This window comes from Cnephaeus nilssonii (genome assembly GCF_951640355.1).
Source record: "Cnephaeus nilssonii genome assembly, chromosome: 4".
NCBI lineage: Eukaryota > Metazoa > Chordata > Mammalia > Chiroptera > Vespertilionidae > Cnephaeus > Cnephaeus nilssonii.
This window is the reverse complement of record NC_137075.1, coordinates 43,284,477-43,301,174: the sequence shown is the minus strand read 5'-3', so window position 1 is coordinate 43,301,174 and position 16,698 is coordinate 43,284,477. Positions and strand designations below refer to the sequence as shown.

Sequence of the window (16,698 nt, the reverse complement as noted above, 5' to 3'; positions counted from 1 at the left end):
CCTCTGGCACCCAGGACCTGGGCTTCCCTCCGGCACCCGGGCTTCCTTTGCAGCCCCAGCTTCATCCGGAAGGTCATCCAGAAAGACGTCTGGTCTAATTAGCATATTATGCTTTTATTATTATAGATGTTTGATAAACATTAACAGTGTAAGCAGATTACAAAGTGGTAAACTCTCATGTGTTTGTCTTTTTGTTGTTGTTAATCCTCACCCGAGGCTATTTTCCCATTGATCTTTTAGGAGAGAGTGGAAGAGAGAGAGAAAGATAGAGAGAAACATCGATGTGAGAGAAACACATTGACTGGTTGCCTCCTGCATATGTCCGGATCAGGGCCCAGGCTGGGGAGGAGCCTGCAACCAAGGTATGTGCCCTTGACCAGAATCAAACCCGGGATCCTTTGGTCTGTAGGCCGACGCTCTATCCACTGAACAAAACTGGCTAGGGCTCTCATGTGTTTAAAAAAATGTTTATATTGATTTTAAAGAAAAATAAAAGGAGAGGGAGAGAGAAACATCATCGGCTGCTTCCTGCACGCCCTCTCCTGGGGATAGAGCCCACAACACCCAGGCATGTGCCCTGATCTGGAATCAACCTGACCTTTTGGTTCATGGGATGACACTCATCCAACTGAGCCACATGTGCTAGGGCTAAACTTTCATTTTTATAAAACAAAACAAAAACAATGTTAATAGTAGTCATCTCTTGGTGGCAGAAATGGGTAGTTTTTCCTTTTAAACTTATTTACATTTGATTGCTTCTATAAGAAAGATGTGTTAGTTTTTAATAGAAAAAAGTCATTATCCTGTCCTCCCTCATCAGCATCAAAGTTTATGTTGTGACAGAGACTTGCAAAATCATGTCTTTATATTACAGAAGTCAAAGAGACTTCAAGTGACTAGAGAGTCAGAGGTTGGTTGTAAATGCCTTCCCATAAGCAGCATCCTTTCCATCAATGTGGTCCTACCTGGCACAAGAGTTTACTGGACAAACAGAATTGGACACAGTCATTCCTGGTATTTCCTGAGACTCAGAAGCAATTTGCTGTTCAGGTGTCTCTTTTGTAGGCATCTTTTCTTCTTGCTGTTTGTATTAAATAAACAAAATCAATTTGTCCCCTCTATCTAGAAAATGCTACCTATTTGCAATATTTAGTTACAAAGTTAGCTTTATCATACTTTCCCCCTAGATATCCACCAATAAGATAAAATGTCTGTTCCACAAAAGTTCTTTCCAATAATTTACGTTCCTAGTATCAACTGGCACTGTTATGAGAATGCCAACCATATACTGAATTTCTTTAGTTAGCCCCATTTTAATGGAGAATGAATAGAAAAAAAGAGCTAAAATTAGAGGTAACAAAACAATGGTTTAGAATATAACTAAGAAGTTAATAAATTGTTTCACATGCCACTAATTCCATTTGAAATCACTTGTTAAATTACTTTCCTGTTCAACTTTGCTGCTATTAACAGTTAAGGAACTACAGAAAACTCTAAATGGGGGTTGAGGACTTTTACCTTCTAGGCTTTTACATTGCATAAATTTGTTTCAATAAACTTTAGTTTCATGTATTAAAAATAAAAAAGAGAAGTAACCTGATCACCCGCTCTTTCTTGCTGAGTAGTTTGAATTTCTTTTAGCTTCTTCTCCATCTCTTCGATTTGTTTCTGCATTTCTGCTCTCTTTTCTGCAATGATCAGTAGCTCAGCTAGAAACAATAAAGTTGGCCCAGGCATTTACTCTTCATAGCAATTTACTCTGTCAAAACTGCGTTTGGGTTTCATGTCCTTAACATGGATGTTAATATTACAGATGTGAATGATATAAGTGGTGCAGAACCCTCAACTTGAGGTCTCATTTATTCAGACAGTAAAAAATAAAGTATCTATTACATGCCAAGCACAACTCTTGAGCATTTATATCTCAGTGGTACATAATGCAAAGTCCTTGGTCATGTGATGCTAACATTCAATTTGGGGGAGACAAATACACACACACAAATTAACAAGAAAATCAGGTTTAAAAATAAAGTAAAATAGGTGATGTGAAAATATGTGACTGGGTAGGGGATGGAAGTCAGGGGTTATTTAAGGCCAGTGATGAGGGGAGATCATTATCAGAAAGAAACATTATAAAGCTATAATCTGAATAACTAGGGGCCAATCATATACAGACCTAGGGAAAGAGTCTAGGCCAAGAGACTAGCTGGCACAAAAGCCCTAATGAAGGAACAATATCACTGTGCTCAAGGATCCAAATGAAGGCCAGCATGGTATGCAGTATGGTAAGAGGGAGAAAAGTAAATGATGGGGTTGGAGAGGTAAGCAGAGGCCAAGTCACATGGGGTTAAAGAGTTTATATTGCATTCTAAGATAATGGAAAACACTGGAGAATTTTAAGTAAAGTGACATAATCTGATTTTTTAAAAAGATCATTTGTTGTGAGCAAAATGGATTGCATTAAGCCCAGAGTGAATGTAGAAAGTCTAGTTGTAGTCTAGCTAAAAGATTGTGGTTTGGATTAATAATGGGAGTGGTGATAAACAAAAGATTTGGAAAATTTGGGGTCGTAGAGTTGATGGGCTTATTCATTAGTTGTGGGCACAGTAAGAAAAGGGTGATCAAAGATGACTTCTGGATTTTTTTGGCTTCAATCAACAGGGTGCATGATCAAAAAGTTATTGGGTGATAAGGTCAAAAGTAAGACCATGTGAAGAGTTGGGCAGTAGGGTTGAAGAAGAGATCACAGGAGGTATGGCAAACACAAAATCGAGAAGTCATACTACTGGATGCTATAGGGGTGGAAAGGAAGATACAGAGCTAGGTACTTAGTCGATTAATGAATGATGGGGAGTGACTAAGGAGGCTCAGGAGGTAGAAAAAAATGGAAGGACACGGATCTGAAAGAAGGTCGAGTTTTGGAGAAGGGAAAAAATGATTTGGAAGTAGCAATGGGAAGAATGTACAACTACTTGTCTCTGTAGGCCCTACCTGTGGCTTCCTCATTTCTAGTATTCCTACTTGATAGTAAGTAATCAGTGACAGTCTTTTGAGTCAGTTTCTAATAGTAACAAGAAACCACTTCATTATAGGCATGAGGATTTATAAGAATGCAAACTATACACAGCAGGGAAATTACACGTTCATGAATTAGATTCAGAGATGTTCATGAATTAGATTCAGAGACCAGCTTAGGAAATTAGTATTTAAAAAGCCTCAGAGGTCTTTTCATCTATTCAAATACTATCTAAGCCTAACATAGTTCCTTCTTTGGCTAGCTGAGAATAAAATGTACTTTCATCTTACATCTATATATCTGGTATAAGCTAGACCTCTCCTAAAGAAACATAAGTTTTTTGTTTGTTTTTTAATGCTGTTTTCTTTTAATTATTAAAGTCTTTTTGAGGTATAATTGACATACAATGTTAGTTTCAGGTACACAACATAATTATTCTATATTTGTATATATTGCAAAATGATCACCACAATAAGTCTAGATACCATCTGTCACCATACACAGTTGCAAAAATTTTTTCTTGTAATGAGAACTTTTAACATTTACTCTTTCAACAACTTTCAAATATACAATACATTATTAATTATAGTCACCATGTTGTTCATTATATCCCTAAGACTTATCCATGTTGTTTCAAATGGTAAGATTTCATTCTTTTTTTGTGGCTGAATAATAGTCCATTACACACACACACACACACACACACACACACACACACACACCATTTTCTTTATCCATTCATCTATTGATGGACACTTAAGTTGAAGGAAACACTAATTTTTTTATCTGAGTATCTAGTTCCTTTCCCAGCTCATATTAGGTTTCCTTCCTAGCCTACTTCTTTGTTAGGGTGGTTCCCGTTTTTTAAAAGCCTCAACCATCTCCTTGCTTTCTAACCATTCCCCCTCTCCTACCTATATACATAGGTTCCATTTTTCAATTCATTAATTTGAACCCAGAGCACCTTTGTCAATCTTGGTATAGTTGATATGACAAATGCAAGTCATTCCAAACTTCCTAACAACAGTCTGCTTTATAGAAGTTTGCTTCTAACTTGTCACCTGGCACTCAGAAATTATTCTTCCATAAGTAAATTATAAGTAATGGTTAAATTTCCCAGCTCTTCTTTCCATAGTAGGTTATTCTGGATATCTGTGTAGAAAGAAACATTTCTTCTTTCTTGGTATAGATTCTAGTCAAAATATCTAAGTGGATGAACTTTTGGACCCTCCCCTACCTCCTTTTCTGTGCTCTCCCTCATCTTCTAATGCCTTAAGCTCCAAATACTATACTTCAAAATTTTTCAGCCCATTCAGCACTACCTCTTGCCCCAAGTACTCTAGGCTCCAAAACAGAACTGCTACCCATTTTCCCAAAATTCCAAATTTCTCTTACAGTAAAACTTGCCTTAATTTAGAAAGAAGATACTGTCTTTAAGAAATAATACAAATAAATATCATCTGATTGCAGTGTGACCGAGTATGTTAACCTAAGTAAGTCCTGGGAGAAATTCCAGGTAGAGTATCAAAAGTCAAGTGAAATATTTCAGGCACGATGAAAAAAGTACTTAATGACATGTACATGTATGTATGTCAGGGATCATAGCTGTCTGCCTATTACAATGGTGAATATGAACTGTTCCTACAGTTTAGAGCTTCCTCTCTTCCTTTACTTTTGAACACAGACTTAGTTGCTTAGTTTTTTCCCCTCAGGGGTCTCATGGAAAGCAGAAATGGGAGTTCAGCTTAAATAGAAAGAGAAACAGTAGAAACATCACAAACATACAAAAAAATAAGGCAATTCTCCTCAGACTTAATATACTAACCTTCCTACAACTAAGTTAAGTTATTATGACAAACGTAAATAGATCAATACTCATACCTTCCCTTTGCTCTTTTAATTTCTTACGGAAAACTTCAGCCCGGATCTCTTCAAAGGAGAACTCCCCCACTCCTGCATAAATCTTCTCCTTGCAGTACATCACCTTGTCTTTCTTCTCCTCAGACGCTTGCTGATGGCTTTGAACTCTTTGCAGGAGATCACCTTCTTCTTTTCCAGGCTTTCTTGTACTTAGAATATGGTTTATACTGGGTTCAATTTTACATGGTGTCCTAAAAGAAGCAAAATAATTATTATTAACCATACAGATTAAATGAGTTATTTTTTACGTTTTGATAAGACACAAGTACAATGTCAGCAGCAAGACTAAATGTGATTGATTTTTAAAACAAAAACAAAAACACAAAAGGTTGAGAAAAGAGCCTACAAATAATTTACATTGGTTATCAACAATCATGTTCTAAGTACTATGTTATGATTAGGAAGAAAATTAGCCATAAGTTAGGGTCATCAAATATTTATATTTCTTATAGGTAAAAAATATATATATCATAATACAATTTCTTTGTTTTTTAAAACTATGTTTTTATTGAATTCAGAGAGAGAAAGGGAGAGGGAAAGAAAGAAACATCAATGATGAGAGAAAATCATGTATCAGCTGCCTCCTGCATGCCCCCACTGGGGATCGAGCCCGCAACCCGGCAATGTGCCCTGACCGGGAATCGAACCGTGAACTTCTGGATCATAGGTCGACACTCAGCCACTGAGCCACACCATCAGGGCCACAATACAATTTCTTAATCAAACACAGTATATGAATGGAAATTAACCTATGCAATATACCCCATTTCCCACTGTTTAGCACCCAAAAGAATTGGAATTAGGAATACAATTTTAGGGAACTGATGATGTAAGTTCAAGGTTCTCAGCTGAAGGGGAAGAATGAGAGTGGTAATATAGGTTTGAAAAGAATGAAGTATAAAGTGCCCCAATAAGGATAGCTCAGATGTTCTCAATCCTTGGTCAGAATGACTTTATAACTTTTATTTTCTTATATACCTTTTCATAATGAAGATACCTGGTCCTTATCCCAGTCCACTTAATCAGAGCCTTTAATGGTAGGGTCCAAGCATCTATATGCCTAAAAGGCTTCCTCGACTTGCTTAACTTGAAAAAGGACATTTATGAAAAACCCATATAAATATCATACTTAATGATAAAAGATGAAATGCTTCCCCTGCTAAGATCAGGAACAAGACAAGAATGTCCATTCTTGCCACTTTTATTTAAACTGAAAGTTCTAGCCAGGGCTATGAGGCAAGAAAAATAAATAAAAGGCATCCAGATGGGCAAGGAAGAAGTAAAGTGATCTATATTTGTAGATGACTTAATCTTATGTATAGAAAATCCTAAGAATTCACCTAAAAACTATTAGAATAAGTGAATTCATAATATAAGTAGGATACAAGATCAATATATAAAAATCAATTGTATTTCATATACCTGCAATGAATAATCTGAACATAAAATTAAGAAAACAATTCCATTTATAACAGCATCAAAAAGAATACAATATTTCAGAATAAATTTTTTTAAAGGCAAAACTATACAGATAATATATAAAAAAATCAGTGGTTGCCAAGGATTCAGGAGAGGGATGGATAAATAATATAGAGAGAATATTTAGGTCAGTGAAAATATTCTGTGTGACACTATAATAATGGATCTATGACACTCATTTGTCAAAACCCACAGAACTGCAAAACACATTAGAGTAAAATCTAATGTAAGCTATGAACTTCCTATATAATAAAAGCCTAATATGCTAGGCTTTTATTATATAGGAAGTTCATAGCTAGGCTTTTATTATATAGGAAGTTCATAGCTTACATAAGTGTCCGGTCGTCCGTTCAACCAATCAAAGCGTAATATGCTAATGATATGCTAAGGCAGCTCAACCGCTTGCTATGACGTGCACTGACCACGAGGGGGCAGATGCTCCGACCAGTCGACCAGTCGCTATAATGTGCACTGACCACCAGGGGGCACATGCTCCAACTGGTAGGTTAGCTGGCTGCTGGGGTCTGGCCAATTGGGACTGAGTGAGCCAGGCTGGGCACGCCCTGGAGCCCTCCTACAGTCCCTCCCTGGCTGGCCAACCATCCACATCCCTCCCCAGCTCCGATCATTCACTGGTGGGGTCTTTTGGCCTGGCTTGGGCCCTCTCATATTGCCCGACAGTGGAACGACCAGTCATTATGATGCACACTGACCACCAGGTGGCAGATGCTCAATGTAGGAGCTGACCCCTGGTGGTCAGTGCGCTCCCACAGGGGGAGTGCCGCTCAGCCTGAAGCCGGGCTCATGGCTGGCGAGCGCAGCGGCGGCTGGTGAGCACAGCGGCGGGAGCCTCTCCGCCTCCGCAGCGGTCGGACATCATCCAAGGGCTTCCGGACTGCGAGAGGGCACAGGCCGGGCTGAGGGACCTGCCCTGAGTCATGAATTTCATTCACTGGGCCTCTAGTTAGTTAATAATAATGAATCAATATTGCTTTGTCAATTCATAACAAATTGTTAATTCATAATAGGAACAATTGAATGTGCAAAGAGGTGGGGCTAGTATATAAGAATTCTTTGTACTTTCTGCACATTTTTTCTGTAAACCTAAAACTGTTCTAAAAAATAAAGTCTAAGTGGGAGATATCAACTAAAGGACTTGTATGCATGCATATAAGCATAACCAATGGACACAGACACCAGGCGGGTGAAGGCATGAACAGGTGGGGGGTGGGGGGGGCAATGGGGGACTAAGGAAATATATGTAATACCTTAATGAATAAAAAATAAAATAAGTATACTCAAGCAAAAAAATAAAGTCTGCTAATTTTTTAAAAGAGTGCAAAACTTGTATTCTGAAAACTATAAAACACTGTTGAAAGAAATGAAAGACGATATAACCAAAGGAAAGACATCCCATGTTCATGGATCTGAAGATTTGCTATTGTTAAGACAACAATATTTATTATATTGACTTACAGATTCAACACAATCTGAATCAAAATCCCAGCTGCCTATTTTGCAGACATTGACAAGCTGATCCTAAATTTAATATGGAATTTCTAGGGGACTAGATGGTTAAAACAATATTTAAAAAGGACAAAGTTGGAGGACTTGCACTTCTGGATTTCAAAAGTTGGCATAAATCTACAGTAATCGAGACTGCTTGGTACTGGTGTAAGGATAGATATATAGATCAATGGAATAGACTTAAGAGTCCAGAAATAAACCCATACATTATGGTCAATTGATTTTCACTGGGATACCAAGACTATTCAATGGGAAAAAAAGTTTTCCCAACTAATGGTGCTGGAACACTGGCATCCACATGCAGAAGAATGAAGTTGGACTCCCACCCTTCCTTATAATATACACAAACATTAGCTAAGAATGGGTCACAGACATGTAAGAGCTAAAACTATAAAACTCTTGGAAGAAAACATAGGAGTAAATCTTTATGCCTTTGGGTAGGCAAAGTCTTCTTAGATACAGAAACAAAAGAATGGACTTTTATCCAGAATATATAAACTCTTACAACTCAACTATAAAAGACAAATAATCCAACTGAAAAATAGACAAAGGATTTGATAGGCATTTATTTAAATAAGATACACAAGTGACCAATAAGCCTAAGAAAAGATGTGCAACATCACTAACCCTAATGAGATACCACTTCACAAAGGCAGTAAGAAACAAAAAATAGATAAAAAGTGTTAATAAGGATGTGGAGAAATCGGAACCCTCATTATGGCATTGTAGAAATAAAAAAAGGAGCAGTCTCTTTGGAAAAAGTTTAACAGTTCCTCGAAATATTAAACATGGAGTTAATACATACCTCTCCAACTCCCCTTCTAGGTATATACCCAAAAGAAGTGAAAACATGTGTGTACACAAAAACGCATAAAATGTTCAAAGAAGCATTATTCATAATAGCCAAAAATAGTACAAAACAACTTAAATGTCCAAAGATTGGCTATTCTAGACAAGTTCAACAGTATAATGTGACTATATATGGGGGAGAAAACTAAAGATATTATTAGAGGTAAAATCATAAATGGTCTAATAATTTATGTTAAGGAGTTTGGGTTTCATCCCATAGGTTATGGGGAGCTAGCAAGGGACTCTGATCAGGAAATCAGATTTGCATTTGTTGTATCATAAATCAGCGAGTGAGATATAGGACACCTTAATGAGCCAGTTAATTAGGAGTCATTTATTGCACGCGGCCCAGAGGGAGGTGTTTCTTCCAAATCTCTGAGCGAAGTCACACAGGAAGTTTCTCGTATTTATTACCTTTTCAGCTTCTTTGTCAGATTTTACAAAGGGCTTTGTGTGAGTTATTGTTACAGTTTGTAATCTTGGATACATAAAGAACAAACATTTGGCATAAAAATATGGGAATTATCATCAGTACTAGAGGCCCGGTGCATGAAATTCATGCATGGGGGTGGGGGGGAGGGAGAGTTGTCCCTAAGCCCAGTCTGCACCCTCTCCAATCTGGGACGCCTCTCACAATCCAGAACTGCTGGCTCCAAACCGCCCACCTGCCTCTGCCTGATTGCCCCTAACCACTTCTGCCTGCCAGCCATATCACCCCTTAACCACTCCTCTGCCAGCCTGATCGACACCTAACTGCTCCCTGGCCAGCCCAATTGGCCCTAACTGCCGTCCCTGCTGTCCTGGTCACCCCTAACTGCCCTCCCCTGCCAGTCTGGTCACCCTTAACTGTCCTCCCCTGCTGTCCTGGTCCCAACTGCCCTCCCCTGCTGTCCTGGTCCCCCCCCAACTGTCCTCCCCTGCAGGCCTGGTCCCCCCACCAACTGCCCTCCTCTTCAGGCCTTGTTGTCCACAACTGCCCTCCCCTGCTGGCCATCTTGTGTCCACATGGGGGCAGCCATCTTGTGTCTTGGAGTGATGGTCAATTTGCATATTACTCTTTTCTTAGATAGGACTAGAGGCCTGGTGCATGAAATTCATGCATGGGGATTGTCCCTCAGCCCACCCTGCACCCTCTCCAATCTGGGATCCCTCTCACAATCAAGGACTGCTGGGCCGCAACTGCTCGCCTGGCTGCCTTCCTGATTGCCCCTAAACGCTTCTGCCTGCCAGCCTGATCAACCCCTAACCACTCCCCTGCCAGCCTGTTTGCCCCTAACTGCCCTCCCCTGCAGGCCTGGTTACCCCTAACTGCCCGCCCCTGCAGTCCTGGTCACCCTTAACTGCCCTCCCCTGCAGGCCTGGGTCCCCCCCAATTGCCTTTCCCTGCAGGCCCGGTCGCCCCCAACTGCCCTCCTCTGCCAGCCTGGTCACCCCTAACTGCCCTTCCCTGCTGGCCTGATCGCCTACAACTGCCCTCCCTTGCAGGCCTGGTCCCTCCCAACTGCCCTCCCCTGCTGGCCATCTTGTGTCGGCCATCTCGTGTCCAGATGGGGGCAGCCATCTTGTGTGTTGGAGTGATGGTCAATTTGCATATTACTCTTTTATTAGATAGGACAGAGGCCTGGTGCACAGGTGGGGGCCAGCTGGTTTGCTCTGAAGGGTGTCCCGGATCAGGGTGGGGGTTCCCTTGGGGCGTGGGGCAGCCTGGACGAGGGGCCTGTGGTGGTTTGCAGGCCGGCCACATCCCCCGGTGACCCAAGCAGAGGCCCTGGTATCTGGGCTTTATTTATCTTCTATAATTGAAACTTTGTAGCCTTGAGCGAAGACCAAGGCAGGCCAGGGCTGCAGAAGCTTGGCTTCCTCCATCGCCGGGGGCAACTCAAGCCTCCTGCTCACTCAAGCTCCGTGGCTGCCGCCATTTTTGTTGGAATTTATTTATCTTCTATAATTGAAACTTTGTAGCCTTGAGTGGAGGCCTGGGCTGGCCAGGGTGTGGGGAAAGCTTGGCTTCCTCCATTGCCGGGGAAACCCAAGCCTCTTGCTTGTTCCATGGCCGCAGCCATCTTCGTTGGGTTAATCTGCATACTCACTCTTGATTGGCTGGTGGGAATGGCTTGTGGGTGTAGCCGGGTGATGGTTAAATTGCATATTACTCTTTTATTAGATAGGATTAGTCCATTATGTTAGATGGCTAGCTTACAAGGTCAGACAGTTAAGCTTTTATCTTTTTCTATTATTCAAACTGAAACAGTTATTCTACAGAATAAGAGACTGTCTAAAAATGACAGAGTTTACAGAACAAAGGACTATCTAACAATAGCAGAGAATTTCAAACAGCAGTTTTTATACAAGATGGAGGTTACTATGCTTCACATGGGAGATCTGTGACATCATAAAGAATCAATGGGATGAATAAAAGCAGAGGTAGTTAGGTTGCAGTAACAACAGCAAAAAAAAAAAAAAAAAAAAAAAAAAAGAGGCATTTGATCCACACCACCTGGAGGTGACTGAGTGTGATTTGGTATATACCTTCTTCCACCCCCTGCCTTGGGATGAAAAGGATTCAAGCACCATATCAGTTCCCAAGTCCTCAGATGGCTCTTGGGCCCCATCCCATCTGGAAGTGGGGAGGGGAGTTGAAGCTATCCATCTCCTACAAAAACAATAAACTCTTCATCATGGTGATGCATATTCGGGGCTTGCAATGGCTCCTGGATGGGAATGACATTGACCTCTATGTGAAGATTTTCCTCCTTCCTAACCCTCAGAAAACCATTATGAAGAAAACCAAAGTGGCTCAAAAAAAACCTGCAACCCCACCTACAATGAAATGCTGGTGTATGATGAGATCCCCAAGGAAGACCTGCAGCAGCAGGAACTACAGCTGAGTATGCTGAGTGAGCAAGGATTCTGGAAGAACCTTCTCCTTGGTCAGGTGCACACTAGGATCTGCTGGTTCAAACTAGGATCTTGAAGTCACAAGACCTCGTGAGCCCAGCAGAGCCCTGGCCTGGGCCTCAGGCTGGTGATGGAGCTGGTGGAGAGGACTCTCCCTGTGTGACTTGTCTTTTCCTTGTGAAGGGGCAGAGCCCTTGGCAGGTCTCCTTGCTGTCCATCCAGGTGGATGGGGCCTCGGTGATAGGAGGTAAGACGCTCTCTGCCATCCCTTCCTCTGCAGACTGAATTTGAGTTGGTTGTAATGAACAGGCCGTTGGAGGCTGTGAGGTTGCAGCCACGTTTTAAGTTTACCTTGTGTCAAGGGAGCAATGTGGATATCTTTTTTTTTTTTAATGTAGAGAGAGACAGAGGGAGAGAGAAACATTGTTTGGTTGCCTCCTGTACTCACTCACCTGGACCAGGGATGAACCACAACCTGAGTAAGTGACCTGACCAGCAATTGAACCCATCACCTTTCAGTGTAAAATGCTCCAACCAACTAAGCCACACTGGCCAGGGCAGATATCTTTATTTATTTAATTTTTTAAAAATATTTTAAAATTGATTTTTACAGAGAGAGGGAGGAAGGGAGGAGAGAGAGAAACATTGACATGAGAGTGAAACACTGACCAGGGCTTTATTTTTATTTGTTAAAAATGAAATAGTAATGTTGTCCTTACTCAGTGGTCGGCAAACTGCGGCTCACAAGCCACATGCAGCTCGCGAGCCACGGTTTGCCGCTCTTTTGACTAATGAATTTGCCGACCACTGTCCTAACTGGACAAAAGTCTTGTAAGAAGAAACTCACATATGCCTCAGAAAGCAAAAAGAGGAAGACTATTTGGATTTTTGTATGATAAGGTTTTTATTGGACTTTCCCTCTAGATTTGTGTTTGTTTGTTTTGTTTTTCTCTCTATAGGAATTATTTGGGGAGGGGCCCAGTGAGTCCTCCATTAGAGCTCCCCTCTCTAAGGACAAGTCCAGGAGGAGCAGGAAGGGCTGAGTATGCTGGACTAAGGCCTGTGCTGCCAGACTTTCTGATTTTGCTTCCAAAGGAGAGCAGTGTGATTCCTGTGTGTGTAAGGAAAGGGCCTTTCTTATGGAGTTCTGCAAAGGACCTGTATTCAGAAACTAGTAGTCTTTCGGGGTGGGGGGGTGGGACGAGATTTTCCTCTCATCTTCACCTTCTTTGCTAGGACTTGCCCTGAATATGCCATCTACCCCTCCATTCTCTCACCCTTCTGGGGGCCAGCTGGTCCCTGTGAATATGGTGGGGCTGCTCCTTCATGGGTCACTCTCTTCATTTTTTTCTGTAGGATAATATGATGCCTTGGCCCTTGATTTCTTTCACCCAAGGGCATCTGGGTCCTGGGAAGGGGGCTCCTAGGCTGCAGATGCCAACATTGCTGCCAGCTAGATAGTCCTTGGAAGCCTTCCGCATAACCCAGCACTCCTCTTGTGCTGCTTCTCTCCCAAGCTCCATTTCTTTCACATCTAAACTAATAAAAGAGTAACATACTAATTGACGGTACCTTCGTGATGCCCACCAGCTAATGGTGACGACGCAGGCATTCTGCAATACCCCAGCCGCTCTGGGCCTCTGGGCAGCGTGGGAAGGTGGAAAGGCGGCTCCAGGCCGGAATGGAAAGGCAGCTCCGGCCAGAGCAAAGGCAGTGCCGGCAGCCAGGGGAAGGAAGGCCCATTCTTGCATGAATCTTCGTGCATCGGGCCTCTAGTTTTTAATAAGAATTTCCCTCATTCTATGGGACCATAAACCTATGTAATCTGGAGCCAAAGGGATGCCTTATCTGAAGGAAAGGGGCATGGGGTCCCATCAAGACTTGTTTCTCCTGCCATAGTAGCGTGGGTCAGTTATTTGGAGTGTTGTCCTGTGCACCAAAAGGCTTAGAGTTCCATTCCAGCATGGCATGAGCCAGGGGTGGGCAACTGATCAATGTTTCTCTCTCACATCAATATTTCTCTCTCTCTCCCTCCCCCACACCTCTCATATAAAAAAAAAAAAATCCTCAGGTGAGGATTTAAAAAACACCAAAACTTGTTTTTCCAGTGATTTTCTTTGTTCTCAGGGACGCTGGATTAGAGTGGTGATTGATCCCCTGGAGCTGGGAGGAAGAGACTGGGACTCTTATCTCTTAACTAGACGTCTGGTGCAAAAAATTCGTGCACAGGTAGGGTCCCTAGGCCTAGCTGGTGATCAGGGCCAATTGGGGGCTTCCAGCTGCCGGCCGGGGCCTTCCTTCATTCCGCGCCACCTCCTGGTGGTCAGTGCACATCATAGCAAGCAATCGAACTCCCGGGCTCCGGGTTGAACTCCCAAGGGGGCATTTTGCATATTAGCCTTTTATATATATACTATAAGCCCGGTGCACGAAATTCGTGCACGGAGGGGGGTTGTCCCTCAGCCCAGCCTGTACCCTCTCCAATCTGGGACCCCTGGAGGGATGTCCCAGATCGGGCCTAAACGGGCAGTCAGACATCCCTCTCACAATCCAGGACTGCTGGCTCCCAACTGCTTGCCTGCCTGCCTTCCTGATTGCCCCTAACCGCTTCTGCCTGCCAGCCTGATCACCCCCTAACCACTCCACTGCCAGCCTGTTTGCCCCCAACTTCCCTCCTCTGCTGGCCTGGTCACCCCTAACTGCCTTCCCTCTCCTGCAGGGTTGATCACCTCCAACTGCCCTCCCTTGCAGGCCTGGTCCTTCTCAACTGCCCTCCCTTGCAGGCCGGGTGCCTCCCAACTGCCCTCTCCTGCTGGCCATCTTGTGTCCACATGGGGGCAGGATCTTTGACCACATGGGGAAGCTATATTGTGTGTTGCAGTGATGATCAATCTGCATATTACTCTTTTATTAGATAGGATAGAGGCCTGGTACAGGGGTGGGGGCCAGCTGGACTGCCTTGAAGGGTGTCCCTGATCAGGGTGGGGGTTCCCTTGGGGCGTGGGGCGGCCTGAGCGAGGGGCCTGTGGTGGTTTGCAGGCCAGCCACGCCCCCTGGCAACCCAAGTGGAGGACCTGGTATCTGGAATTTATTTTCCTTCTACAATTGAAACTTTGTAGCCTGGAGCGGAGCCAAGCCTGGGGCTCCCTCGGCGACGGCAGCCATTTCTGTTGGGGTTATAATTGAAACTTTGTTGCCTTAAGAGGGTGGGCCCGGCCAGGGTGTGCAGAAAGCTTTGCTTCCCCTGTTGCCGGCGGCAACCCTGGCCTGCTCTCTCAAGCTCCATTCTGCCGCCATTTGTTTGAATTTGTTTACCTTCTATAATTGAAACTTTGTAGCTTGAGTGGAGGCTTAGGTCTGCAACGGCTGGCGGAAAGCTTGTTTCCCTCTGTTGCCTGGGAAACCTTGCTCTCTGTGGCTGTAGCCATCTTGGATGGGTTAATTTGCATACTCGCTGTGATTGGATGGTAGGTGTGGCTTGTGGGAGTGTCAGAGGTATGGTCAATTTGCATATTTGTCTATTATTAGGTAGGACTGGAGGTCCAGTGCATGAAATTCATGCATGGGGGGCGGGGGGGGGGGGGACCTGAGCCCAGCCTGAACCTTCTCCAATCCAGGACCCCTCAGGGGATGTCCAACTGTCAGTTTAGGCCCCGGGATCAGGCCTAAACCAGCAGTCAGACATCCCTCTCACAATCCGGGACCGCTGGCTCCTAACTGCTCACCTGCCTGCCTGCCTGATTGCCCCAAACTGCCATCCCTGCCAGCCTGATCACCCCTAACCACCTCTGCCTGCCGGCCTGATCTCCCCCAACTGCCCCCCTGCCAGCCTGGTTGCCCCTAATTGCACCCCTGCCAGCCTGGTCACCCCTTACTGGCCCCCCTGCCGGCCTGGTCACCCTCAACTGCCCCCTCTGCCAGCCTGGTCGCCCCTAACTGCCCCTCCCCGCTGGCCTGGTCACCCCTTACTGCCCCCCCCGCCGGCCTGGTTGCCCCTAACTGCCCCCCCCGCCAGCCCCAACTGTCCCCCCTGCCAGCCTGGTCACCCCCAACTGCCCCTCCCCCCCGGCAGCCTGGTCGCCCCATGCAGCCTGATCAGTCGTTTGGTCATCCCTCACTAACCCCCCTGCCAGCCTGGTTACCCCACGCAGCTTGCTGATCAGTCGTTTGGTTGTCCCTCACTAACTCTCCTGCTGGTCTTATTGCCCCACGCAGCCTGCTGTTTGGTTGTCCGTTTGGTTGTTTCGGTCATGATGGCCCCTGGCCTTTTTTTTTTTTTTAATATATTTTATTGATTTTTTACAGAGAGGAAGGGAGAGGGATAGAGAGTTAGAAACATTGATGAGAGAGAAACATCGATCAGCTGCCTCTTGCACACCTCCCACGAGGGATGCGCCTGCAACAAAGGTACATGCCCTTGACCAGAATCAAACCTGGGACCCTTCAGTCCACAGGCTGACGCTCTATCCACTGAGCTAAACCAGCTAGGGTGGCCCCTGGCTTTTTATATATTAGAATACTCCTCATTTCCTACCATTTGGATTTGAAATTCACTCTTGTGCCTCCAAAGCATTATCTTCCTTGAAAAAAAGAGGGAGAGACTTTGAATTTCTTATTAATGTTTTAAACCAGAATAGGCTGGATGTGCCTCATGATTGGGGAACAGAGTTAATGGGGGATACTTTGTGAACTGTTTGTCCCTCTTCAGCTTCCTCCCCAGCTCCAAGGATCAGAAATTCCCCCTTTTGCTGACTCATTCCATAACTGGAGAAAGAAGCTGCATTCATTGAAACCATCGGGTGGCAAAAAAATTTAAACTCTTTTTTTTTTGTTTAATTGAAAACACCAAGGATAAAGCTGAATGCTGTGGGGAGGGGTAAGGGAAGTGGGAAACAGGAGTGAACCTCTCTGTTGTTCCTTGTGATTAAGCCCCTAACCATAGATGTGTTACTGGCTTTTTGCCTGTAGCTCTTTTTTTTTTTTTTTTTAATCCTCACCTCAGGATATGT

The 16,698-nt window shown here is 43.8% G+C and overlaps 1 protein-coding gene across 2 annotated transcripts in view; it reads right to left on the bottom strand.

Moving 5' to 3' along the window:
* Positions 1 to 16,698, bottom strand: part of BUB1B (BUB1 mitotic checkpoint serine/threonine kinase B) — an 80,135-nt gene that overhangs the window by 25,899 nt on the left and 37,538 nt on the right. The window contains exons 9-11 of one of the 2 annotated variants that reach the window (XM_079768052.1): positions 4,898 to 5,127; positions 1,597 to 1,709; positions 966 to 1,081 (exon numbers count right to left, since the gene is read on the bottom strand). In XM_079768052.1, the coding sequence (XP_079624178.1) occupies positions 966 to 1,081; positions 1,597 to 1,709; positions 4,898 to 5,127 (459 nt within the window). The remainder of the gene's footprint in view (positions 1 to 965; positions 1,082 to 1,596; positions 1,710 to 4,897; positions 5,128 to 16,698) is intronic. The other variant, XM_079768053.1, reaches the window with a different exon arrangement.